Raw genomic sequence first — 26,594 nt, forward strand, 5'->3', positions numbered from 1 at the left:
CATTGCATACCCTCCTAAGCAATTGTAATGGTGGTTTTGCAACAGATCCGCTGGAAATCGAACTTGATGCGGATCGATAAGAGTTGACAAGGGCCGGATCATGTTCGATAAGGTTAATAACGACCGATGAGGGTTGACAACTGCTTATGCTGGTTGAATCAAGCTTCATAACACTGATAATGAAAGCGGGCTGCGTGGAGATGAGCAAGGGGCACAATGCTTACGTATACTTAAGACAACTGCCAGGGGAGCTTCTCTGTGAATTTTTTTGTCTGCTCCGGAATACAGTACCCGCAAAGTTTTATGAGACGGCAGACACAACTTCGCTTTAAAAAGCAAGTAAGAGTAGATACATGCATGTAAAATCCCCCTAATCTAAAACCTTCTCGGGGGCCTCTGAGGTATTGTAAATAAATAAATAAATAAATAATGATGCATGAAGAATATCAGCTGTGGACTGGGCGAGAGATTTCGAAATGCACTCCAATGTTTCTTTATTCTTTCGCAATTACGTGCCGCACGGTGGCTCTGGGGCCGTTGCGTTCAGCTATCGAGCAAAAGGTCTACGGTTCAATTCCCGACCATGGTTGTTGCACTCCAATGGGGGTAAGATGAAAAGAAAAAAATACGCTCGTGCACTTAATTTACGCACCCGATTAACGCATTACGGTTAACAAACACTGCCACCAAGGACAACGCAGGGGAAATTACTTGTGCTTAATAAATTAAATAAACAAATGATAAATTAATGGAAATGAAAGTGGAAAGATCGCTAAATACTTTAGGCAAGATCGCTAAAAAAACAACTTGCCGCAGGTGGGGAACGATCCCACACGCGAAATGCGAAGGTTGTGGGATCGTTCCCCACCTGCGGGAAGTTGTTTTTTTAGCCATTTTTCCCAAAGTATTTAGCGATCTTTCCTAAATACCCTGTAAATATTTTGAACAAATTCGCTTTCGTATACACCTTCGCTTATTCACGTCTCAGTCATCATCACAACGTCAGGGTCGTGCGCAAGTAAGAGACCTTCCAAGTGAACAACTTTGTTCGCAACACTACGACTGTTAAGATTTCAAATTCGCAAACATCCTGCTTTTGTTTTGTTAGGTCATTAAGCTTTAGAAACCTTATACCGCTTGTTTTCCGCTTTGTCCATGGCGAATAATGTCCCGCTTGCACTTAAGTTATCAAAGACTAAATTTACCTTGGTACCATTCTCCCTTTCTTGTGCAGAACTTTCCCCCAGTTTCTTCCTTATTTGACGAACGCCAAGAGAGAAGTCTAAGGAAACAGATATCTTGGAGCCCTTGAGCTTGGCACAGGCCTTCAGTATCGAGATTTTTTCGCGGTAATCCTGAAATGTCCCAATTACGGGACGATAACCATGTTTTTTTTTTTCGCTTTTTCTTTCCCTACCTGTGACACCGTTCTATTCCAGTAACAGTTACATGGAGCTTTTCAAGAAACACGGACTCCTTTATCTTCGTGACAAGACTATCAGAAGTTTCACTGCTTTGTTATTCAATGCTATAGATTATCAAATTATTTCATCGATCCCCCATTTTCTAATTCATTCACTTTGTTTAATAAGCTTGAAGCGTTTTGTTCCAGTTCAGCTACACTGTCTTTAAGGACACTCACGTCCTCCTTCAATGTGCCAAGAGAGGTCACCTTAACTTCTAAGCCACTCAAGCACTCATGTAAGCTTGCTACATCCTCCTCAAGCTTTCCTTGTTTAGTCAATACAGCATTGATTGAAGCAGTAGTAGTATACTGCCCCGTTAAAATTTTTTCCAACATTTCCTCTGTTGGCCCAGAATTTGACTCAACGTCACCGCAAATTAGAAGGCTTAGTTTGAAGGGGACAATAAACAGAACACACTTTAGGCCAAGTGGGCACAGCAGCAGCAATGAAAAAAAAAAACGGTCGTCACTACGATAGCACTTCATTCGTGAATGATCACTAACCTGCACAATAAAGCAGAATGGATTGAGCATCTTGTCTGATGCGCTGCTGCCAAGCCCAGTGGTGGAAAGTCAGGAGGGCCTCTTTTTAGAAGCACCGGAATGACCACGTTATGTGACGACACCGAAGCAGTAGCCGAAGCTGGAGGAAGACACGAAGCGGCGAGGAAAGGCTCGGCAATGTCGATGAAAGGGCAGAAGTCCGCTTGTGCTGATGACTTGATTTCCGGGTGATAGGCAACTGTAGGAATCAGTCGCCCTTTCGTGTAAGCTAGTGATGGCCGGACTTGAAGAAAGACAGCTAGGGCCCGAAAAGGGCCTTTGAGCTATGAGAGATTGTTTCCTTCCTGATTTCGTTTTTTCCTCTTAAGTAGTTACTCGTGGCAGGTTTCTTTTCCATTGCCGTCAGCCATGAGATTATCTCAGCCTCTCTGACTTTCCGCTTAACGTTCTTTGTTGCCGTGTTGCTCGCCATACAGGCCGCATAATTGCTGTTAATCTTCCTAGTTCTTTTCTTCCACTGTGAATCAATGTTTTTTCCTGTACAAATACCTGAGAATTTTCCCAGCCCATTTACTTTCTTCCATATTCCTCAGTCGCTCTTCATAATCAATTTTACTGCGAGCTTCTCTCACTTCAAAACTTGTCCAGCCCATATCACCCTGCACAGCTTCATTTGTATTCTTCCCGTGAGCGCCCAATTCGAGGCTACCCTCTGACCTTTGGTTCACATCGAGTCCTGATTGTACCCGATTTCAAGCAAACAACCGCATTTCCAAATGTAAGTCTTGGAACCATTACACCTTTCCACATACCCCAGAGCACCTCGTACCTATTGTGTCCTCACAGTGCTCTGTGTTTCATTATGGCCGAATTTCTCTTCACCTTTACTGTTATTGTTTTTACAGCAAAAGCTGTACATGACTAACCTTCCGTATTTTTTTTCGGCGTCCGGCAACAGAAACTGACTTAGCGGTTTCTAACAAACTCATAAACAATGGATTTCATTGTTTGCTTTGGGTGAGATCGAGTACGGGTGCAGTGTGGCGGCGCTGATGTCAAAATGCGGAACAGATTAGAACGCTCACCGCGAAAAACAGCGTGACGTCAAGGTTATCTGAGTATATAAGCATGAGAGATATCGGCGCTAAAAGCAGCTGCGTTATCGATCGGGCGGACATGTATAATTCGTACGCCCGAATAACAACATGCGTACGAGGAGCGCCTTAGGCAACAACAACGAGAGTGTAAACGGAGCCGGTGCGTAGCGACCACGGACGAAGAACCTTCGCGCAAGGCTGAACGATGTCACCAGATAGCGCCACGATCGCTTCCGTTCACGGCTACATCTGCGGCGTTGGCAGTCAAGTGTTCGACGAAAACTCGTCCGGCGAGGAAACATAACGGTGCCAAAAAACGTGCACTCGCACACTGCGCCACCTTACCCATAAATAGCCGCGCGCTCATGCTTACATCTTCATTGTGATCAAGGGACCCGTATGGGGCCCGAAACGTCGGTTCTTTATTTTTATTTCATTCTTGGTGAGTGCACGTTTTTGGCACCATCTGCGGCGTTGAGCCATTAGGTATAAATGGCAACATGTTTAAGGACAAGCTAAAGTTTTCTACTTGCGAAATGAAAAATTACTAGAGACACGTACCTGATGTTGATGAGGATGATGATGACGACGACGATGATTTATGAGCATCCCCTTTGAAATGGGGTGGTGACAAATGGTCACCTAGTCTGCTTGAATTAATCAAGTATGCTATACATATGTTACATATACTATAGCTGAACAACAATCGAGGCGCCATCCGGTGAACTTGTGCTATATCAGCGCGTACGAAACCGTTAAATCAACGACGGGCAAATGTGCTGCTCAGGAGCTAATGTAAAGACATTGCCAGCGGCATAGTTATGAAAGTATGGTGGCTTTAAAAAGACAATCATTTCACTCTGTGAAGATGGAATGGCAGCGAAAGTACTTTACTTTTCGTTTGAGAGCTTTGGCTATCGTCAGCTTTCACTGCCACTCCATCTTCACAGAGTGGAATGATTATTATTTTTTTCCTGTGTTTCCATGTATCTATTTCCTTCGTTTATCCATATACCAAGGTATTTGTAATTTCTTACGCGAAGTATTTCCTGGCCCCGTATTGAAACTGTCTTTTCACCGTATTCATTGAATAGAATAACAGCTGATTTTCTAACTCTAAATTTCAGATTTAAATTCTCGCCTTCCTGCCCACAAATATTAGCCAGACGTTGCATATCACTTTGCATGTTAGCTAGCAACACAATGTCTTCTGCATAATACAAACCAGGAACCTTCTGCTCCACTACTGTACCAGCCTGTTTGTACAAGAGATAAACACGATATTACTTCCTCCTAGCGCCCTTTCCATCCTCACCACGTACATCATAAACAGCAATGGGGATAAGGGCCACCCCTGCCTCAGTCCCTTGTTGATATCAACTTTCTCTTTCTCTTCTCATCCATTCCCATTGAACCTAAAAGGTATTTTCTAGTTAAATATCTCTCAAAAGCTGTAGACTATCGTCGCCTACACTTTCCCCTTCCAGAAAAATTTGACTCGCCATCCCGACCCTGCGAAAGTGGATGGCCAGCGAAGATGCTAGAAAACCACTCAAATGCCGTCTATGGGGATATGAAATGTTTTATTGTTCCTTTAAGGTAATCGTAGTAACTATCACATTATGGTCACTGTGGTAAACCATGATTGGTTCAGCAACCGCTTTCCTTACATTTTTCGCCAAGATCAAGTCCAAACACGTTCTGTTCCGCATGGTTGGTTTATTTGAGTCATTATAACACTTCAGTCCAAAGTTGTCCCTCACAGAGGACAGAAACCAGTCCCTCTTGTGGGGTGTCATAATGTCCACATTGAAATCACCAGCGATAACCACTGGCGCGACTGTTTCCTGTCTAACCCACGTAAAGTTTTACGCACGAAGTTCTCAATCTCGGTTTTGGATGTTCCAGGGCTGATGTAAATTGCAAAGGTTAACATTCCATCACTAGGCTTTACACTTCACACATCTGCACAGTCGGTGATGCCTTCCTATAGGATTTGGGACCTCAGTTAATAGGGCTAGAGATCCGAATGTTCATTTGCATAGATGGCTGCAACACCGCTTCTTTCATTAGGTCGCTTTGCACGTGTGGCACCAGGTTACCCCGTAACTTCAATGCGTTCGTCTGACCATGTTTCAGAGAAGCACAAAACAGGTACATCTTTGATTATGAAATCATGAGTAACATTAATTGAATGTGCACCGAGAGATCACACGTTAAGAGATGCAAATGCAAGCGTGTGCGGCTCGTCGAATATGGTCTTGCATCGTTTTGTGACCGTCGTTTGGAGGGGATGATTTTCAAGTCGCCTTGATTCATCCTGTAGGTCATGGTCGACATTTTCTTTGCTATGATAGAACTTATCATCATTCTTCGCGTTGGTGATGCAGAGGTTGTTTACACCAGTGCATCGACTGAGGGCTACAGACACCAACTTTTGTGGATGTTGCCTGCCGTACTCGTAAATAATTTGTGGGTACGTTGAGTCTGCGACTTGCGCACAGTCACTGCACTCGCTTGTACGATGGGGAACTGTTTGCGTTTGAATTTAACTCCCGTATTCTTGTCCAACATGATTGGGGCTGTGTGCAACTCAAAGGGTACCCAGTCTGTTGCAATCTTGATGCCTCACCTCCCTGCATCACTTAAGAGTCTTCGGGCTTTAATCTACGCTACTCGACCTGAATTAATTGACTTAAACTTTAGCCATAGACAGTGCGCATGCGTCGTATCGCCTACACTGTAGTCAATCTCTCTCAGGACGCCCACTGCGCCATTCACAATACCATCCTTGATACCAATGTTAAGAGTAAGCATGTAGGCTTTTCCCCCAGCAAGCATTCTGGTGCATGGCAAATTGCCCATTTCCGTGTGTAACAATTTGGCAACGTTATCTAGTGTCATTTCATAATAGTTCGGTACCCTCTGACCAAAGTATTAATCTATGGCACATGCCTCGTGCACGTCACACATGCCTTGCAGAACAACTTCTGTGTTGAATTTGGTTGTATGATTGTTGTAGTAGAAGACACGCACTGCACTTGACGCTATTGCCAATGCATGATCGGCAGTCATGAACCGGCTCTCGATAAGTTTAGCTTCGTCCAGTGTGAGCGCTTTGCCGTCTCAGATTTTTCTGAGAATGCCAGAGAAGGTCGCTTTCTTCTGTCGTGCCACCTGGCACAAAGGGAAGAGAGGTGGTGCCACATCCCGTCGGTACCGAAAACGTTGTTTTCGTTTCGACTGCGCATGAAGATTTATCTAGCTCGAACCAGAGGCAATTGCCACAGATGACCGCACATGATCACATCAAGTTCCCCAAATGGCTGATCATAGCTGTAGAATATTTGTCTCAATCTGGAGTCGATGCGGGCAAAGGTGTCGGAAGAAAGCATACTTATTTCATCGATGAAGTACTTTACGTTTCAAAACACGTTGCGGAAGGTATTGAGGTCACTGTCCGACGGATCACGATCATTCTGCCTGTTGAGATTGAAGGCAGCATGCACTGTGGTTCCTCCCGGTGCAACAGCTGCCTTTCCGATGCTCGCACATAAGATATATGCATTATATATCCCGTCACCTCCGGTATTGTTGTATCGGTTGTATACTTCCATGAGCTGCTACTCAAAGGTCTTCCCACACCCTGCTGGTCCCCTGAAGAAGGCCCACAGTGGTTCGGATACTGGTGTAGTGATGTCGTGCATGACTTCGCGGATGATCTCGTACTGTTCCGCATTAGTCATTCTCATCATGGCAGAAAACTCATCCATTGGGAGTATTCCAGTCCTCTTCTGTTGTATCGTGCATAACGCTCAGCACGATATAAATGGAGACATTACTCATTTCCTCACCGTTTATTCCATCTTCCTTCTTTCTATGAGGCGGCTTCCTACACGCGCCTTCAATGGCGTTGCAGTCGGCAGCGACGCCTTATATAACATCTTCCCACGAGAGCGCACGGACTATCCGTCTTCATTACAACCACTGAATTCATGATCATCCAGAAGATCCATATCGCCGTCGTAGTGAACATCAATGTCCACATCACGTTTTGATGTTTCTGCTCCTCCTTCTCGTATGATAGTCCTGGCCACTTCCAGGAACTTTTAAAATTTCACATCAGCAGAGTAATCCTTTTGTTTAGCCATAACGGTTTCCAAATGTGGAGCATAAATGTATACAAAATTGTTATCCAAAATGTCCACTTCCCGTTTGAATGGATAGGCGAGTAAGACCTGCTCTCTTCTATAGTTGAACGGGTCATCAATGCTGTAATGTCTATATCTAATTATGGCTGATGTGTCTCTGAATTTGTATAATTTGGTCCTGTTGTTGAAGGTGCACTTTGAGACAGTCTGCAAGGCCCACATCGTCGAGTCTGTCTGGTCTACCTTCATATTTCTGCACGATGTTACGATTCCAGACTAATTGTGTGCAGTTTTCATCCAAGTTTTCCGGCGCCAACTGTTCTATCGTTTTCTGCACTCGAGTTCTCTCTTCCAGGAGGCACGTAGGGCATGTACATTATCTCACTGTCCTTGAAAAATATTGGTTGCTCAAACAGAAACCAGGCGGCTTCTTGCGCCAACATTTCAATTGATTTGAGCCTGGGCACTCCCAACACCTCCAAAGCTTGCTTGTATCCAATTTCGGGGTTTTTCTCAATGATCTTCACAAGTGACTTGTGAAGACTGGGCATGCCATGATCCGCCTTGGTGACGTAATCAACGACGTACGCCACTCATGCGCAATGATCGAGGATCACTTGAATATCCATGTTGGAATCTAGAACCAAATTGATCCAAGGGTTTAAGGCGTTTACCCATTTCTGCTGTACCGTACGTTCTATCAGAATGCGTGGTCTCGAGAATCCTGCCCTGAGAATGTCTACATATTCCTGCTCCGAGTTGACATTGAACTGTGCAAGAAATATTTGCATGTCATCGCATTGGGTCTTTTCTAGTGCTTTATGTATTTCCATGTACTTACTCTTGAACTGGGTGCGTCTCACCCTGTCGTTTTGATGGTCCGTTAGTGGAAATGGTACAATCACTATGGTTTTGTCGCTAGGCATGAATGGAGTACCAAAACGACGCACGTTCCTGTTCTTGTAGCACGAGTGTGCGTGCGCGTGCGTGCGCGTGCGTGCGCGTGCGTGCGTGTGCGTGTTGGTGAATTTGTGCTCTTTCTCTGGGTAACACAGACGTCGCCAATGAGGCTTGGAGGTCAACCACGGTAATTGCTTGCGGCATGTCCACAGTCAATTCTTTCAGCGCATTATTCGGCCACAGGAGAATGCACACATGCGGAATGACCCTGTGCTGGAATCCCACACGCTCGGCGGAACTGTCACTTGCGGTCGTTTTCTCTGGCCCAAACAGCTGGGTTCTTCCTAGTCTTAGCATGACGCTGTTGTTGAGTATTAAAATTTGCACTCTTCGACGCTCACCGTGTTTGCGCTTCTCTTCGGGAGTCTTAACTTTGCGTGGCCTACGCATAGCGGTCTTGCAATGAATTGAATGTGTTGTTAAGCAGGTCTCTCTTTTATATATGAAGTTTGGTGACGTCACTTACTGATTTGTATGCTGCTGTTGCCCATTTCCCACAAGAGCACCTTACTCAGCCGTAATCTTTACAGGGAAACACATGCCGGGAGAAGGAACGTGCCTCACATTGTTCACAGGTGCCTTATCATTCATCATGCGGTTTTCACGCACCTCTACTTTTCTTTATTGAAATGAATATTGAGCTGTGTGTTGTATCCCTGACTCCAAAAAAGATATGCTCTTTTCGGTTCAATTTTAACGCGATAGTGTTAAGGGTGCCGTGTCGCAGAAAATCCTGCGTCGGCGTCCCGCGTCCAGTGTCGGACGTCGTGTCGCAAAATGATTCTTGAACCACCCATACCCATGCCGTCCACTCGGTGCAAGGAAGTTACTGAAATAACTATTTCTCAAGTTAAAATACATACAAAATAGAAGTGCGACTTACAACCTACAGACATGATAGTTCTCAGATTGTAATTTGAATATACAAGATAACATAATTCTGTTACGCAAAAACTCAAACAAACCCCTTTTTCAGCGTTTCTACCATTCATAGACCGGCGACAGGGTCCGCCATTTGCGCGCGCCGGCGCGTGAATACCCCGGAGTCCACGGAGCGCTGCGCCCGCTTCCTTGAAACATTTCGAGATGGGGCCCACACAAGAGGCCGCGTTTCTCCCAGAAAGCCCGGCTTCGTGCATACGTTCGCCGCGAGCGTTTCCCGGTAACCATTACGCTTACATACGCTGCAGTTGCCGGGAAGCTTGAGAAGCAGTCAGGGATCTTTGAATCTTATTACGTTCCACTCCTAAAGGCGAAGCTTAAACGTCCTCCAACTTTGTTCATTTTTTGCTGATGGAGACGAAAAATCCCGACCAGCTAGAGGACAACAGCTTCGTTGTAATATTCCACAAAATGTTGCGGTCTTCGTTGTCATACGCTCCTGTAAGGTTTTGGAAAGACCACATATAACGGTCTCCTTTCTCACCTTGATACTTCGATGCACTGAATAAGAACAAATAAGTTATCATCCAGACACCTACCTATTCTGAAGTCATACTGAAGTTCTCCCAAAATGACATTGTTTTCGGCCTATGCTTGCAGCTTTAATTTGATTGCCTGCATTGCTAACCTGTATATTACCGATGTAATGTTCAACGGTCTATACGAGTGAATTCTAGCTTTCTCCCCCTTACCGCTATAAATTAAATTCATTCTACTTTGCCACCAACTGTCTGGCATTCGTCTATTAAAGTTTTGTTCAATGCTATCAAGAGAGCTTCCTTACTTTTTGGTCCTAGTTAATTAACCAGGCTAACGGGAACCTCGTCTAGCTCCGTGTCTGTGGGCTTAGGAGATTTCTCTTCGGTTTTCTTCCAGTTAAAATTTGTCAGCACCAGCCCCTCTTCCATCTGGTGCTCTTTCATGCTCTTTTTTCCTCAAGTACATCCTCGGCATTGCCTTGGAAAGCTGTTACTTTTCTGATGTAATTTACCGCCTCGTCCCCTTCCAGTTTGCTTCCATCTTCGTCTAGGATAAGTTGTTGTATTGCTGTTGACTTCCTGCCTAATAATTGTACGTGGTTCTAAAATACCCTAAGTGCGGCCTTCTTTTTCTCCCTTATTTCTGACCAACCAACGATCACTTTCAACTTTTATCTTTGTTTGCACCAGTATTTGGACCATAGATTTTTTCTCCTGGTATATTTATCATTTTCTGGCTACTTCACCCTGCGGCAACTGCGCTTTTTCTCTCTGCATGTGCCCGCGGGATGCTTTCTATCATTCGGCGATCGCTTCTCGTATCTCCCTGTTCTACCGGTTTCTCGCTTTCTGTTTTCCTTTCCAATGAACATGTTGCCGTGGACGAACGCATATAACACGGGCTAAGAAACTTTCCCTCCGTAGTGCCTAGGCAGAGTCAAATAGTCAAGGAGCAAACGCACCCACATTCTCCCTCTCACACCCGCTGTTACTCGCGCATGCGCATAAACGTCCGGCGCCTCCGGAAGTGCCACGCCCCAGTGTACTCACTTGCAATTGTAAAGTCACGTCAGGAATAGTGGCCTCTTTGAGAGCCCGGTATAACCGCCGCAGGGAATCCAGTCACCGGTCTTCTTGGGCACCATATGGAGTGGCGAGGCCCAAGAGCTTACGGAGGGTCGAATGATGCTAAGGTCAAGCATGTGTTCCAACTCCTTTTTTGGCGACAGGTAGACGATCCAGCGCGAGGCGACGAGCCCGAGCAAACACGGAAAGGCCAGTCAAGACGATATGATGTGTCACGCTGTTAGCGAGCGAGTACTGAAAGGAGGGGGCCGTAAGGCGTCCGGAAACTCGATAAGGACGGCTCACCAATGGTCGGGAACGGCCATGGGCGTCTAGAGAAGCCGAAGGGGTGGAGCGCAACAGGAAACTCCTTGGACGGTTAAGCTCGTCTAAGAGTCCAAAATGCGGCTGTGCCGCACGTCGATGACGAGCTTGTAGTGCCAAAGAAAGTGGGCTCCAATGATGGGATGACGCGCTGCCGCGATGACAAAGATCCGGGAAAAGGTACGTCTGAGGCCGATGTCAAGAGTCACCGGTTTTGCAAGTAGGTCCGGATGGTCGATCCATTGGCCGCGATGAGAGGAGGTCATGAGTCATGAGGATGGCGGCGCCCAGCCAACGTAGGAGGAAGGACGCAAATCTCGGTGCCAGTTCCGACAAGCTAGCGGACTTTGGTGACGCGGTCGGTGACGTGGAAAAGGCGACTGGATACTGCCCGTCCTTCTCCACTGAGAAGAACGAGCAGCATGCATGCACTGCTTTGATAAAGTGGACAACGACGAGTTAGTCAAATCCTTGTCTCTGCATCGCTTTATAGCTGTGTGACCTCTCGCTGCGGTGCTCCACTCTCCGAGGGCTTCACTAATTAAACCGAAAGGCCTCTCGACAGTATATAAAATTGCAAACAGAGCGTCCTCTAGGCCCGGTATGCACTTAGTTTAGAAAGAAGGAGCACACTTACGAAATGGGCGTGTTTACTTGCTTACGTTTCAGCCATGCACGGCCGAAACTCAATAATTTGCTTTTTGCGTAAGTGAGCTCATTCTCCCTAAATTATACATATATAGTTTATATAGGTTGAGAGCAACTTGAATTAAACAGCCGCATACTATAGTAGCTTCAACGCCCACAAAAGCAGTACCATTATCAACCTGGGAAAGAGGAGCTGTCCCAGCGACTTGCTGGCAGGATAGTACATGTGGATCGAAGTAAGGGTTAATTCAACCGCTGAACATGCACGATTCCGTGCCCTCGTCGGCGATTATCCGAAGCTGGCTCAAGGGGTTCTACCATATAGTTCACAAAAGACTTGATTTACCACACGGTATAGGGACCCTAGTACTTGCAAACGAGTTTCGGTGAAAGTCCAGGGCTGCAGGCGGCGGGAATCCAAAGCCAGACTAGTGAGTCCCCTCTATAATGCCGAAATGGCCCTGAGGGTATGCTAAATGAAGAAAGAAAGAAAGAAAGAAAGGAAGGAAGAAATAAAGAAAGAAAGAAAGAAAGAACGAAAGAATGAATGAAAAAAGAAATAAATAAAGAAAGAAGTATGGTGCAGGAGTGGCCCGACGGTGCTTCTGGCTGTGCTGGTCTTCCGAAGTATATGTGCGGGCGAGCTTCCGGCCCTCTTCCGCGTGTACATTAGCTTCGAACAAGGTAGTGGACTCCGTTTTGTCACGGCGATACGGAAGGATAGTATCCATTATGCAGGAAGCCTCGCGACCCCTAAAGAGAAATGAGGAAAATCCCGCAGTGGCGTGTGCACGTGGCGGTGTTATAAGCATACGTCACAAAGTGTAGGACGCGGTTCCAATTGGTCTGCTCAGACGTACATGACGCTCAGTCATTCCATCAGTCTGCGGGAGTATGCAGTAGTGGTATACGGTAAATTACGTGGTATTTCTTGAGTAGGGCTTCTATAACGTCAAAGAACAAGACACAAACAATGCTGTCACTCGGCGGCGCTCTGGGGGCTCCATGGCGAAGTATGATGTCGTGCAACATCACGCGCAGATGCGCTGGGCAGAGGCGAAGTTTCCGCGTAGCGCGTACGATGGTCTATCGCTACAATCACCCAGCGGTTGCCGTCTGAAGTACTTGGAAGGGGCCCATAAAGATCAACTCCCACACGGTCGAAGGCGCGTCCTTGGCAAAACTATGGCTGTAATGAAGCAACCGAGGGACGAAGGTGATTCTTGCGGCGTTTGCAAGCGAGGCAGGAGCAGACATATCGGCGGACGAATCGGTACATGCCGCGCCAATAATAACGGAGTCGTAGGCGCACTTATGTTTTTAGTACTCCTGCATGCGCGCATTGTGGACCATCGCGAAACGCTGCACATTTATGTCCGAGCGTAGATGCCGAGGGACCACGAGTAACCATTTGCGGCCGTCCGAAAGGTAGCTATACGCCGGTATACGGGAGGGGGTTGCACCTTGTAAGGAAATCATACGTACAGTTCAAGACCGTCAAACTTACGCATTCGATGCACATAAGTCGGCCAAAGCATAACGCCTGCACCGCGTGCACACGTCAGCGTTCGTTTCGATGGTGGTGTAATGCCACTGGGTTTGCCACCTGGTATGTGCCAGTGGGTTTTACTTTGCTTTCAATCGTATATCTTGCCATTATAAACATTCTATCTTGCATATATGTGTAAATATAAACAATATATACAGCATATAATATTTACGTAACACTTCGCTTCACAACAGTTATATTATTCCATTCTACGTCAACTTCAACTACAGTTGAGAGAGCGAAAATTTTTTTTGGTCTATCTTTATATCTGTTCCCACAGTTCCGGAATTTCTCCATACCTCACGCGCTGGAGCAAGAAAGAGGTGGGAAAGAGGGGTGGGCTTCGGAAATAGTTGCGGAAAAACTAACCGCGTTCACTTCGGCCACACTTCGAAAACATCACGTTGCTGACGAAGCCTTCTTGCAGCGTCGGCCCTCTCCTGCTGGTGGTGATAGCGCGTGCCTGAGGCAAGACCGACAAGGCGCTGACCCCAACGATTAGCCAAATATACAGCGCAAGGTGTCGTCGCTGAGACCATCTTATCCCAAAAGGACGACGATGACGCAACCGACGGGCTTTCTTGTCGACGGCACCGACAAAATCAGCGTGCCGACCGTGATCGTTCGACCGAACCCCACGCGATGGGCCGTCGAACCGATAACGCGATTTCGTATATACAATTATTTGCGCTAAACATGTCGAAACATGGCTTCGAAGTTGAAATGCGCAACCTTCAGACCTCTCAAGCTGTGCGCGTGAAGCTTGAGCCAATGTTGATTTCGTTTAGCGAAGTTTGGGTTAGGCCTCGCCCCGTCGAATTCGTGCACCCGCTACCGGTGGACGCGAACTTAAATGTAAGCAGCTACGATGAGGAAAACTGGTTTTATGGTCCAGTTGTGACCCTATAGCGATTCGAAATCAACTACTCTGCTTTGCACGGCGCGTACACAATAAGCGGCAAGCGGCGACACAGCACTGTGCCGACGTCACCGTTCACTGTCACGTGACGTCACTGTACGTCACCGTTCCCGAGGGCTGCCGGTCGCGTTCGCTACGCATATGGGTGGGTCTGTGCGAGTTGTTATGCTGACACACTTCCTAAATAGAGAGAAGCACTGCTTGCCTCTGCGTCAAGCGGGAGACAAGGGGCAGTGCATTCGGTACAACAGCATAAACAACCGCCTCGCTCAGTTACCAACGCTGTCATCGACGGCAGCCGCGTTGTCGCGAGGTGACTCCATGGCCTAAAAACGAGCACTTAGTGCCGAGCACAGTTTTCTCTACTAACTGTTTATGGCAGGCGCAGACTCTAAGCATACGTTTAAGAGTGCAAATCGTTTTTTTTTTTCAGTGTACACCTGTGTAACGGGGTAAAAATGATGGAAAGAAGCGAAGAGAACGCTGCGCGCGCTTAAAAGGAAGCTCTACAGTTCGGGTATTCCTATCTAAATACATGTAAAAGTAAAATTCATTTTTCTCGGCAACCACTGCACCAAATATTGCGATGTTTGTTGCATTTAAAAGGAAAATCCAAAATCTAGTGATTGTTGGTTTCGAATTTTTGATTTAGGTCATTATTCTTTCATTAAAAGTTGGCAAAAATCGCAAAATTTTCAGAAAATGAGATCACATGACCACGGGAAACTAGAAGAAAACACATGAATCTCGAAAAATTTAGTAAAACGGCAATGCAGCTTTTGCAGAACCCTTGTGAATGGCGCAACAAATTTACAAATGTAACAAATTTATAAATTGACATGTAGAATTCGGCCGTCTTTAATGATCTAATAGATGCCATTTACAGAACCGTGATATCTGTTTTTGATGCAGAGCTATTAATTTGTAAACTTCGTGCTTCTATGTTTTCTCAAAACTTTTCGATTCTTGAAAGTCTATTTCACAATATTTAGGTCCTAAGTCGTATTTCGCTTGCAGCAGTCACTAGAATTTATCTTCCTCTCTCAAATGAAATAAAGTTCATTAAAATCGGCGCAGGGGTTATCCTAGAAAAACATTTCTGCGTTCTACATGGATATGAATAGGCCGCATCGGAGTTGGGCCCGAGCTTCCTCTTAACAGTCCGCTACAACGTCTGCGCAAGGAACGCTGATAAACTCACCGTCGACGGAAGAGAAACGCGCAACTGAATACAACTGCTGTGCTAGGACTCCACATATCCACGCACCGCTAAGGCAGCGATCAGCAAAACTTGCCCACCGCTGCGCCGCCTCGCGGTAGCAGAGTTTATCGCTCGCATATCCGACAAAAAAAAAGTATACTTTACAAGCATATGTGCACAGCCACGCCTTTTACTGCACACGCAGGAGGTCACACGTTACTATTTGGTTTGCACGCCAGACACGTACAATATGTGGCAAACAGTTTGCACGAAGCTTCGTTGCGCGGCCTGTTATCTTTCTTTTTTTTTGGGGGGGGGGGGGGTTTACAACAAAAGCCACTTTGCCGGTAGTTTCGACGGGAAGGCGGTGGTTCGTAACGCACTGCTCGCTTGAATGCTAGCACGAAGTTTCGCAATATTACTGAGGTCAGCCACCCACTCCTGCGCCTCTGGCTTGCTTCGTGTTCGCGAGGGCACTTGCATGGGGAGGGTTAACCGTTCATCCGTCGGGAAAGTTGATCTCCCTTGATCGGCCGTTCTTTTTTCGTGTTCGCAAGCGCGTATGCTCCTACATTTTCGTCTACAGGCTTGCCTCTGCGGGAGCTTGTCCTGCTGCCGCGCTTCAATAACTGTTAAACTAATGATTAAGTAATAATAAGTAATAGAAAACTAATAAATAACTAATACATATCTGAGTCCGTACGTGCATGCAGCGCTGCACATGCCCTTGCTGCTCGTTCAACGCTATTGCGAGCGTTGAAGCTTCTATAGTATGCAGCTGTTCAATTCGAGTTGGTTTCAACCTATATAAATGGCGAATCGCGCGCGCGCACACACAATATATATATATATATATATATATATATATATATATATATATATATATAAACGAGAAGAAAGGGGGTTAACCGAAGGGCCCGATTTTTTATTCATCATATAAGAAGCCAACAAGCACTTCAACAAGTAAATTCTTACTAAATAAAATAAGGAAACGATAAATTAATGGAAATGAAAGTGGATGAAAAAACTTGGCCGCAGGTCAAGTTGTTCAAGACTTACGCCACGTGTCAAGTCAAGTGTGTCAAGTTGTCAAGACTTACGTCGCATTCGTAAGCCCACTTACGAATCGTCCTATTACGTTTCGGCCATGCATGGCTGAAACGTAAGCAAGTAAACACGCTCATTTCGAAAGTGAGCTCCTTTCTAAACTGAGTGCATACCGGACCTAGAAAAGGCTCTGTTTAAAGTTTTATACGTTGTGGAGAGGCGTTCTGGCAGGTTTAGTTAATGAAGCCCTCAGAGAGTAGTGCGCCGCAGCTAGAAATCGCACAGCTAAGGCAATGCAGGCACAAGGCCCGACTAACTCGTTGTTGTACTCTTAAATCGAAGCAGTGCATGCATATACTGCTCGTTCATCTCCAGTATAGTTACCTGCCTGGAAAAGAGGAGCCGTCCCGGCGACCTACGGGCATGATAGTACAAGTACATCAAAGTAAAGGTTTATTTAGACCCTGAACATGCACGATTTCGCGCCTTCGTCGGCGCTTATCCGAAGGTGGCTCAAGGGGTTCTACCATATGGTTCACAGGAGACGGTTCAACCACACGGTAGGGACCCTGGTACTTGGAAACGAGTTTCGGTGAAAGTCCAGGGCTGGCGGCAGGAACCCAAAGCCAGACTAGTGAGTCAGGAGCATATATGGTGCAGTAGTTGCCCGACGGTGCTTCTGGCGGTGCCAGTCTTCCGAAGTAAATGTGCGGACGAGCTTTTGGCATTCTTCCGCGTGTACATCAGCTTCGGACAGCCTAGTGACCCCCGTCGTGTCAGGGCGATACGGAAGGATAGTATCCATTGTGCAGGAAGCCTCGTGCCTGTAAAGAAAGAATGGGGAAAATCCCGTAGTCGGTCTGTGGGGCCGTGTTATAAGCAGACGTCACGAACTGTAGGACGTGGTTCCAATTGGTCTGCTCAGACGTACATACATGACGCTCAGTCATCCCATTAGTCTGCGGGGCTATGCAGTAGTGGTATACGGTAAATTACGTGGTATTTATTCAGTAGGGCTTCTATAACGTCAAAGAGCAAGACAACCTCTGTCACTCAGCAGTGCTCTGAGGGCTCCATGGCGAAGTATGATGTCGTGCAACATCACGCGCAGATGCGCTGGGCAGAGGCGAAGTTTCCGCGTAGTGCGTACGTTGGTCTATCGTTACAATCACTCAGTGGTTACCGTCTAAGGCACTCGGAAGGGGCCCATAAACTCCGACGCGGTCAAAGGCGCGTCCCGGGTAAGGCAATGGTTGCAGTGACGCAACCGAGGGACGAGGATGATTCTTGCGGCGTTTGCAAGCGAAGCAGGAGCGGACATATCGGCGGAAAAATCGGTACATGCCGCGCCAACAATAACGGAGTCGTAGGCGCGCGTATGTTTTTAGTACTCCTGCATGCGCGCATTGTGGACCATCACGAAACTCTGCACATATATGTCCGAGCGTAGACGCCGAGGGACCACGAGTAACCATTTGCGGCTGACGGAGAAGTAGCTATACGGCAGTGTAGGAGCCCGTCGCGAACGCGAAGTGGGGTGCTTGGCGACGCAATGCACGGTCAGGAGAATATGTTGATGGGTGTGACAGAAAAGCCACCACAGAAACAATCTAGTGACCCTTGTGCTGCTCCTAAAGCAGGTCCTTGATGGTGAGGGAGGACTTGCATGCTGGTACTTTCTGATAATTAGGCTGGCCTTACACAAGGGAGCGAGACAGTGCATCCGCGTCCTAACATTTACGGCCAGAGCGGTACACCACTCAAATATGGAGGTGGCACTCTTGGAGGCGGAGCGCCCATCGAGCCAGGTGACCTGAAGGATATTTCAAGGACGATAGTCAGCGGAGGGCATGGTGGTCAGTTATGACATCGAATCGGCGGCAGTAGAGCTAAGGACGGAATGCAGTTATGGCCCAAATGACAGCAGGCAGGCATTATTTTTCTGTAACGGAGTAGTTGGCTTCCGCTTTCTTGAGTGCACGCATTCATCGAAACCACTCTCTCGTTGCGCAAGAACAGGGCCAATGTCGACGCCACTGGCGTCCGTGTGTATTTCTGTCGGTGCGCTTGGTTCGAAATGCGGAAGGATCGGAAATGAAGTTGGACAACGACGCAGCGTTGTGAATGCGGCATCGCAAAATGGCGGCCAAGCCGAAAGGTCGTGGTTACCAGCGAGAAGATGCGTTAAAGGCACTATTATGGTGGCGAAGTTGTGGATGAAACGGCGAAAGTATGAGCACAATCCGATGAAGCTGCAGAGTTCTTTTGTGGTCTTCGGTCGTTGGAATTCGGCGACGGCTTGGAGTTTGCTTGGATCTGGGAGCCCACCATCTTTAAAAACAACGTCGCTAAGGATGGCTAGCTGTCGGGTGGTGAAGCGACACTTCTTTAAGTTGAGCTGGAGTCCAGCATCGGCGAGGCAAGTGAGGACGCGTTCAAGTCGGAGCAGGCCTGTGAGAAGTCCGGGGAAAAGACGACAATGTCATCGACGTAACAAAGGCATGTCTGCCATTTGAGGCTCCGGAGGGTGTTAGCCATCATTCCTTCAAATGTGGCAGGCGCATTACACATGCCAAACGGCGTCACGGTAAATTCACATAAGCCGTCACTCGTAACGAATGTCGTTCTCGGGCGATCTGCCTTGGCATCGGGACTTGCCAATAACCGGATCGCAAGTCTAAGGACGAAAAGAATTCACTGCCTTGGAGGCAGTCAACTGCATCGTTGATATGAGGGAGAGGATAAACATCTTTCCAGGTTATCGTGTTGAGTGGTCGATAGTCTACACAAGAACGAATTGTATCATCTTTCTTTTTGACCAGCACTACTGGAGAGGCCCAGGGATTTTACGAAGGATGTGCCACACCGCGTTGGTGCATGTCTCCTAAGTGCTCGCCGATCACACGGCGCTTGCTGATACGGTATGGACGCTGGCGTATAGTGGCGCATGAGTGCCAGTGTGTATGTGATACGACTGTGGAGGTACGTTCTAACATTGTTGTAGTAGGTCAAAAGAAGTACCAAATCGGTTAAGAAAGCCGACAATCTGAACGTGCTGACTCGGAGTGAGGTTGGGATCAATAGACCGAGCAAACGTTGTCACATGCCAGCTCAGACGCATAGACTGGAAGAGCCTCGGCGTCAACCTGAAGAGGAGTAGAGCCACCAGAAAAATCGTAGACAGAGCTCGTGTCAAATTCGTCAGCAGAACTGAGTCACTCGCCATGGTGTAAGCTTGATGAACACGAATGGGAAGAAGCGCAAAAGGAAGCAAGAAGAGATGACGGCGTGAAGAGAACTGTAGAATCGTAAAAAGCAGCAAATGAAACGAACACAAGGGCGGAAGAGAAAGGAGGGATATAGGTATCAGTGTCGACGAACCCTCGAGCAGAAGATAGAGGCAAATTTTCAGAAATATTGCCGCAAAATCGAGACAGTGCAAGTACTGCACGGGCATGATCGACTACTGCGTGGTGAGATGAGAAGTCCCAGCCTAGAATGATGGTGTGACAGCAGCGGGGAGAGAGAGCTGGAGTCCAGCATCCGCGAGGCAAGTGAGGACTACTCTGGACCCCAGAATAGTGCAGCTGGGTGTGTTCCATAAAGTTTTGATGGGTTCATTTGCAAGCACACGAATTTTCGTTGCAGCGTCTGTTCTTGAGAATGGAATGGAGTCTTGCAAGCCATCCTCGTGTGACAGCAGCGGGGAAGAACAACAAACTTAAGGTGGTATAAACAGTCTTGTATAGAAACACGAACGGTACATGTTGCTAAAAGCTCAATTGGCCCAGCTTTGCTGTACGTAGCGAAATGGCAGAAAACGGCGTCGCAACTTTTCGGAGCGCACGACAAAGCAAGTCGGCAATCACTGACACTTCGGCAACCGTGTCGACAAGCACGTGAATGGTGATGCCTTCGGCATAAAGTTCAATGACGTTCGCAGGGAATAAACGAGGGCTTGAGCAGTTCGATGAGATCGCAGTTCTTGCATCCAGAACTGCATCGTTTATTCTTCTGCTACACGACAAGGAGAAAGATGGGTAATGGGAGACAGTGAACGTCGACTTGAAGCTACGGGGAAGAGGAGACGAGCAATCGAAATGCGGAACTGGTGGAGCATAACGTGATGGGGAGTCAGGAGCACTCGATTGTAGTCTCGCTGAATCGGGAGAGTACCAACCCCGCCGGCGGCGCGACCGTGCCACGCGGCCATGAAGCCACACGCAAATCAGATGGACCGGTTGTCTTGGAGACGCCACAAATTGAGAACAGGGGACCCAGGTAGCGGTGTAATAACGCTGAGCCCGGCGTCGGAGTGCAGTTCGCAGCTGCAAAAGGCGACACGCAGAAGGCGCTTGTGGGCGTGTAGTGCGCAGCTGCAGGCGGAGTTCTTGGCCTGGAGACGACGGCAGCGCCGGAACAGGCACCGGTGGTGGCCGATTAGTGAGTGGTATAGTGCGTCGATCACTTGTCCGTGTATATGGTGCGTCGGAGTTCGGAGACAAAGAGGCTCAGACACATTGGTGGGAGGCAGAAGTGACAGTTGGTGCGTTCCTCTCGAACGAATTGTTTGATTTGGTCGAGGAAAGGAGTGGGCGGGGGAAGCACTGGAACTGTCGGTTAAGGCAGAAACCGTGTCGTCCGGCGCTATATGTATACAGCTCGGCGCGTAGTAAGGCATTGTTTGCGGAGCTCGTCGTAGCTCTGACACAGGGTAACGAGCTCGTCAACCTTCTGAATATTTCTTCGCCAAGAACATTTGCAAGGCGTCATCTTCTACGCCTGAAGTAACCGAGACACCGGTCATCCTGACAAGGAATCAGCCTTCATACCCCGCTGAGCAACTCAGATATATAGGGCCGGTGTGACGTCACCGGCAGCATAGGCAAAACCGCCTACGCGGCGACACACTGGGAGAACTACAGCAGGCAGGCACTATCTCTGCTCCGCGGCTGGCGTTATCAGGTCACCACATCTCGTTCCTTCCCAAATGAAGGTATCTTGTCACTTGCAAAAGTCCTCATGTTGGAAAGGGTCTGGTGGCTTTCGTACCCTCGAGCTACGACGAGGTTCTGGGTTGTCCGCAGTGGGAGAAGTAACTTCGGTGTGTGCTGGAACCTCCGGAGCCGTGGAGGGTTCGACTGCGGCCTGGTCGCTCGGTTCACTTTCTGACAGACGGTGAACTGGTTGCGAGAGTGTTTCGGTCTCCTGGTCCGTGCCCGGAAGTCGCGGAGATGTGGAAGGAGCTGGCTCCGCTGGACGGATTCGGTGTTCAGGTCTCGACACGTCGTACGCTCTCGTAGATGTGTCGGCATGTAGGTGATCGGGATGTGCAAACCTAGACTGGTTGTGCACTTTCTCCACATACGTCACCGCACTGACCACTTGAGTCACTACTGCCTCAACACCTGTTCTCCCCGCACAGTTTTCAGGTAGACGCGGTCACCAACACGAAACCCACGTTCAGCCCCACGCCTCTTGTCCCACTGTTCTTTCACACGTTCTTGCTTATCCCGCATAGCATGACCAAAATCAGGTTTTAATGAAGAAAGTCTCGTGCGATGTCTCTTCAAAAACAACTGTTCCAGCTATTGCCCTGTGACACTACTGGGAGTGTTTCGATACGCACACAGAAATTTGTCAACTTGTTCTTGGAATGAGCGGCGACTATCCGCACCGTTCTCTTCCAGAACTTGTTTCAGCAAGGCTCGCTCGGTAGTCTGCACCATGCGTTCTGCCACCCCATTCGATGCAGCGTGATACGGAGGAGTGCGAACGTGTTTCACGCCATTAGCTGACAAGAACTCCGCAAACTCGGCGGACGAGAACTGTGGTCCGTTATCACTGACCAGCGTTTCGGGGAGTCCGTAAGCGGCGAATGAGCCTCGAGTTTTTTCAATTGCTTTGCAGGCATTCGTGGAAGCCATAGGCCACACTTCCACCCATTTCGAGTACGCGTCGACTATGACCAAAAATGCGTTTGCATCCTTCACAGCCAAATCCACATGCACTTGCGACCAACATTTTGCCGGGTACATCCAAGGATGCACACGTACAATTTCAACGGCGGGCTGAACTGCCTGACAAATTGTACATCGTTGAACATACTGTTCAATTCCTGGTCCATTCCTGGCCACCAAACGAAACTTCTTGCGAGCATTTTCATGCGGCTGGTCCCAGGGTGCTCTTCGCGTAACAAGTTTAGCACTTGATCGCGCATGGAATCGGAAATAATGACTCTCGAACCCCATGTGACACAGCCTTGTTCCAGCGACAGTTCCCACCGCCTGACATAGCAAGGTGTCAGATTATCTGCGCAGTCGCTCCGCCACCCATCCATTGTGAATTCGGCCACACGGGACAAGGTTAGAACCCTTTTTCAGGCCTTTGCTATCGCTTCCGCGGTGAACGGAAGGCATTCAAAAACTGCCAAACGTTCGGAGGGCTCTTCTTTACTGCCATCGGCACGTGGAAGTCCCGACAGAGCGTCCGCCACTTCTGTGTTCATTCCGCGTCGATACTTCAGCTGATATTTGTCAGCTGCAAGCGTCATCACCCATCGTTGCATGCGGGCCGCAGCTATGCTAGGTATACTGGTTTATCTTGACCAAGAATGCCGAAGAGCGGCTGGTGGTCTGTGTACGGAGTGAACGTCCTGCCGTACAGGTAGCGGTGGAATTTCTTTAACCCGAAAATCAAGGCGATGGCCCCGCGTTCGCACTGCGCATATTTTTTTTTTCTGCTGGTGTCATCGTTCGCGAAGCATATGCAATCGGCCGTTCGCCTTCCGCCGTCTCGAGAAAGATAACCGCCCCGAACCCGCACGATGACGCGACACACAACAAACTGATCGGCTTTTCTACATCGTAGAAATTTAAGACGTGGGTGCTTGTGAGCAGCCTCTTCGTCACAGTGAAAGCGACGCTGTGTTCCTTGGTCCGAGACCGCTTTTCCTCCTTTCTTAGAAGCCTGTAAAGTGGCTCTGCGATTGTTGAGACATTTTTCAGAACTTTTTCATAAAAATTCAACGTTACTATATACGCCTTTAGTCCGTCTTTGTGGTATGATCAGGTGCTTGCAAGATTACATCTTTCTTTGTGTCAGTCGGGTAGATTCCCTCTGCGTGTGCCTCGTGACCCAAGTACGTCACGGAATCTGAAAAGAACAGCACATGCCCTCATTTAACGCGATATTGTACTCATGGAAACGGGCTAGGACACGCTCGAGTGTCTTCTGGCAGTCAGCCGAGTCCAAACCCGCCACGATGACATCGTCTAACATCCAACTTTCGGTACGCCCCTCATTACTGTTCCATTAGGGACTGAAAAACTGCAGGCGCACTGGCCACCCCGTTCGGTAGGCGTTGGAACTCAAAAAAAATCCAAGCTCGTGTTAACTGCCAACAGTGGTCTGGATTCCGGACTGAGAGGCACTTTTTGATACGTGGGTGATAAATCCAGAACGCAAATACCTTGCCATTTGCGATGCTCGACTAGAAATCCTCTGGTCTCGGAAGTCAACAATGATCGGTTTTTAACACCGGGTTGACGGTTGTTTTGTAGTCCCCGCAAATTTTGTAAGTGCCATCGCTTTTCTGAATAGTCCCGATTAGAGTTACCCAATCACTGCGAGGAACTTGCTTCAGTGTACCCTTCTCTACCATGCTCATTGGCCGTTTTTCTACGGCTTCTCGTATTGCGAAAGAAACAGGCCTTGCGCGGCAAAACACTGGTGCGCAGCCTGTCTGGGGCAGAACTTTCGCTTCAAACACTCTTCTCTCGTCCAGTTCACTCGAGAAAACGGAGCGAAAATCGTTTTTGAGTGCCTGCACCCTGTCTTCCCACGTTATGTTTCCTGTTTCTCGCTAGTCTAGTTTGAGACACTCAAACCAGTTGAGACTCAAAAACGCGGAAAGTATTCTGCCTTCGTCTTTCACTACCACAACTGGCAAGGTCCCTCGCTGGTTATTGTGTTTGACCACTACTTCGCACTGTCTCTTAAGCTGCAGCTGCTCCCCCGTATGCGTGCGTAGTGCTACTTGGGACGGGGTGCACCTTACGTGTGAACAAGTCGCTTTGTACACGCTTGCTGGAACTATCGTCACGGCTGCGCCTGTCAGTCAGCATCTGCAGCGGTCTGTCTTCTACCTCCACGCTGACCATACTGTGCCATATTGACGAAATGATATACTCCCTACTCAGTGGCTTCCTCCGAATATTCTACCGTGCTAGTTCGTTTGCTCCACCTAGGCTCATTTCGACACATTTTCTGCAAATGTCGTATCTAGTCACCTCTGCTGCACCTAGATTCTTCGTACCAGCACATACTTGAGGAATGGTTTTTGCCACATCGATCGCATTCACTGTTCGGGCACGACTGACAGAAGTGCCGTAGCCTTCCTTTTGTTGTCTTTGCTGACTCTTCACATCATTTATGTTGCCATCTGTACCCTTCATTAGGGCGGAGTTACGTGCTGCTAATTCTCCCGCCAAAGCAATTTTGCATGCCTTCTCGGATGTCAAATTTTCCTCGGCGAATAACGCACACTGGCTGTCCTCGTTTCTCACCCCCGCCACCAGTTGGTCCCTCAAGGCGTCATTCAAAAACTCGCCGAAATAGCATTTTCTGGCCAGGTGCTTCAACTCTAAAGTATTCGACACTTACTTGCTCATGCCGAACACGCCTGTTTATTGTGCATTGTTCTGCAATCACTGAACTTGAAGGGCTGTAATGACCCTTAAGCAGCGGTTTCACATAGGGAAATGTTTTGTCAGCAGGCGTGTGTGGCACGACCAAACTTGAGCGCTCCATACGTTTGTGCACCAATTGTAGTCAGGAACACCGGTAAAACTTTCGCCGGTTTTACATCATTTGCACAAATGAGAAGCTCAAAGCGTTCAAGGTATCACTCAAAGTTCTGAGTTCTTGGGTCAAACTCGCTTAACTTGCCCAAGTGAGACATTCTGCAAGAGGTGAAAGCACTCAGCACGTCTGCGTTTCGCGAGCGTGGCTTACTCAGGTGTACAAAGGCGGCCTTGGGGCGTTTCTTGAAGGTCCGTCGCAGAATCCCGATGTTTGCTGGAATGCTGGCGTAGTCTGGAAGCAGGTTCAGTATTCTGTCCGTCGCTCTAGCCGTTCGCACCGCCTGGCTGCCTGCAACACTTCGTTCCTAGACTATACGCGGGCCGCCATCCCATCTTCGTCGCCACATGAAGTAACCGAGACACCGGTCATCCTGACAAGGAATCAGCCTTCATTCCCCGCTGAGCAACTCAGATATATAAGGCCGGTGTGACGTCACCGGTTGCATCAGATAACCGCCTACGCGGCGACACACTGGGAGACGAACAGCAGGCGGCACTATCACCGCTCCACGGCTGCTGCTATCACGTTGCCACAATGCCTTTCGTGGCATTTTTTATCTTTTCAGTTTCGGTCATGGGATTAATCTGTCGGCAAAGGTCAACTACACCTTCCATGTAGCTGGAGAAGTTTTCAGAAAACTCTTTTGCTGAGCATAACCACGTAACCGTTGTTCGTGTGAAGCTTGCGCACAGCAGGACGAGTGAAGACTTCTTTGAATCTAGTCGTAAATGCTGTCCAGGTGGAAACGTCGGATTCATGCTTCCGGAACCAGAGATTGGCGACTCCAGAAAGATAGAAGGTGAGTTAGTGCGTTTAGCTGTGTCACCCCACTTGTTAAGCGCACTCACGTGGTCGTATGACGAGAGCCAATGCTCCGCGGCATGGTCGTCGGAGCCGCTGAAGACGGGAGGATCTCGTTGGTGTAGAGAACCGAGGCAGGCGACAGGCGATGTCCAGGGAGGATGAGGCTGCGCGGCGCCCTCAGGCATGGCAGAAACGGAAGGGAGCATCCGGCTGCGGAGTTCCAAGCGTGTAAAGGGTCCAGCACTTCCAGCAAATGTCGAGAAGCGTTCTGGTTTAATTAATCAAGTCCTGATAGAGTAGAGCACCGCAGCGAGAGGTCACAAAGCTAAGGCAATCCAGGCACAAGGCTTCGACCAACTCGTCGGCGTCCTCTTCCTCGGGGCAGTGTATACTGCTCGTTTTCTCTCTCTCTCTCTCTCTCTCTCTATATATATATATATATATATATATATATATATATATATATATATATATACAGAGAGAGAGAGAGAGAGCGATGTCTATCGCCCTGGTACATATGTGGTGCCTGTATGTATAGTATAGTATACCCGTAAACATATTCCGCTAATGCGAT

The 26,594-nt window shown here is 48.1% G+C and overlaps 1 protein-coding gene across 3 annotated transcripts in view; it reads right to left on the reverse strand.

Moving 5' to 3' along the window:
• LOC142573985 (sn-1-specific diacylglycerol lipase ABHD11-like) overlaps positions 1-25,605 on the reverse strand; it is a 49,060-nt gene extending 23,455 nt beyond the window's left edge. For 2 of the 3 annotated variants that reach the window (XM_075683185.1, XM_075683183.1), the window contains exons 1-2: positions 25,367-25,605; positions 1,970-2,207 (exon numbers count right to left, since the gene is read on the reverse strand). In XM_075683185.1, coding sequence (XP_075539300.1) covers positions 1,970-1,999 — 30 coding nt within the window. In that variant the 5' untranslated portion in view covers positions 2,000-2,207; positions 25,367-25,605. The remainder of the gene's footprint in view (positions 1-1,969; positions 2,208-25,366) is intronic. The other variant, XM_075683184.1, reaches the window with a different exon arrangement.
• Positions 25,606-26,594: the final 989 nt, after the last annotated feature.

This window comes from Dermacentor variabilis, chromosome 3 (genome assembly GCF_050947875.1).
Source record: "Dermacentor variabilis isolate Ectoservices chromosome 3, ASM5094787v1, whole genome shotgun sequence".
Taxonomy (NCBI): domain Eukaryota; kingdom Metazoa; phylum Arthropoda; class Arachnida; order Ixodida; family Ixodidae; genus Dermacentor; species Dermacentor variabilis.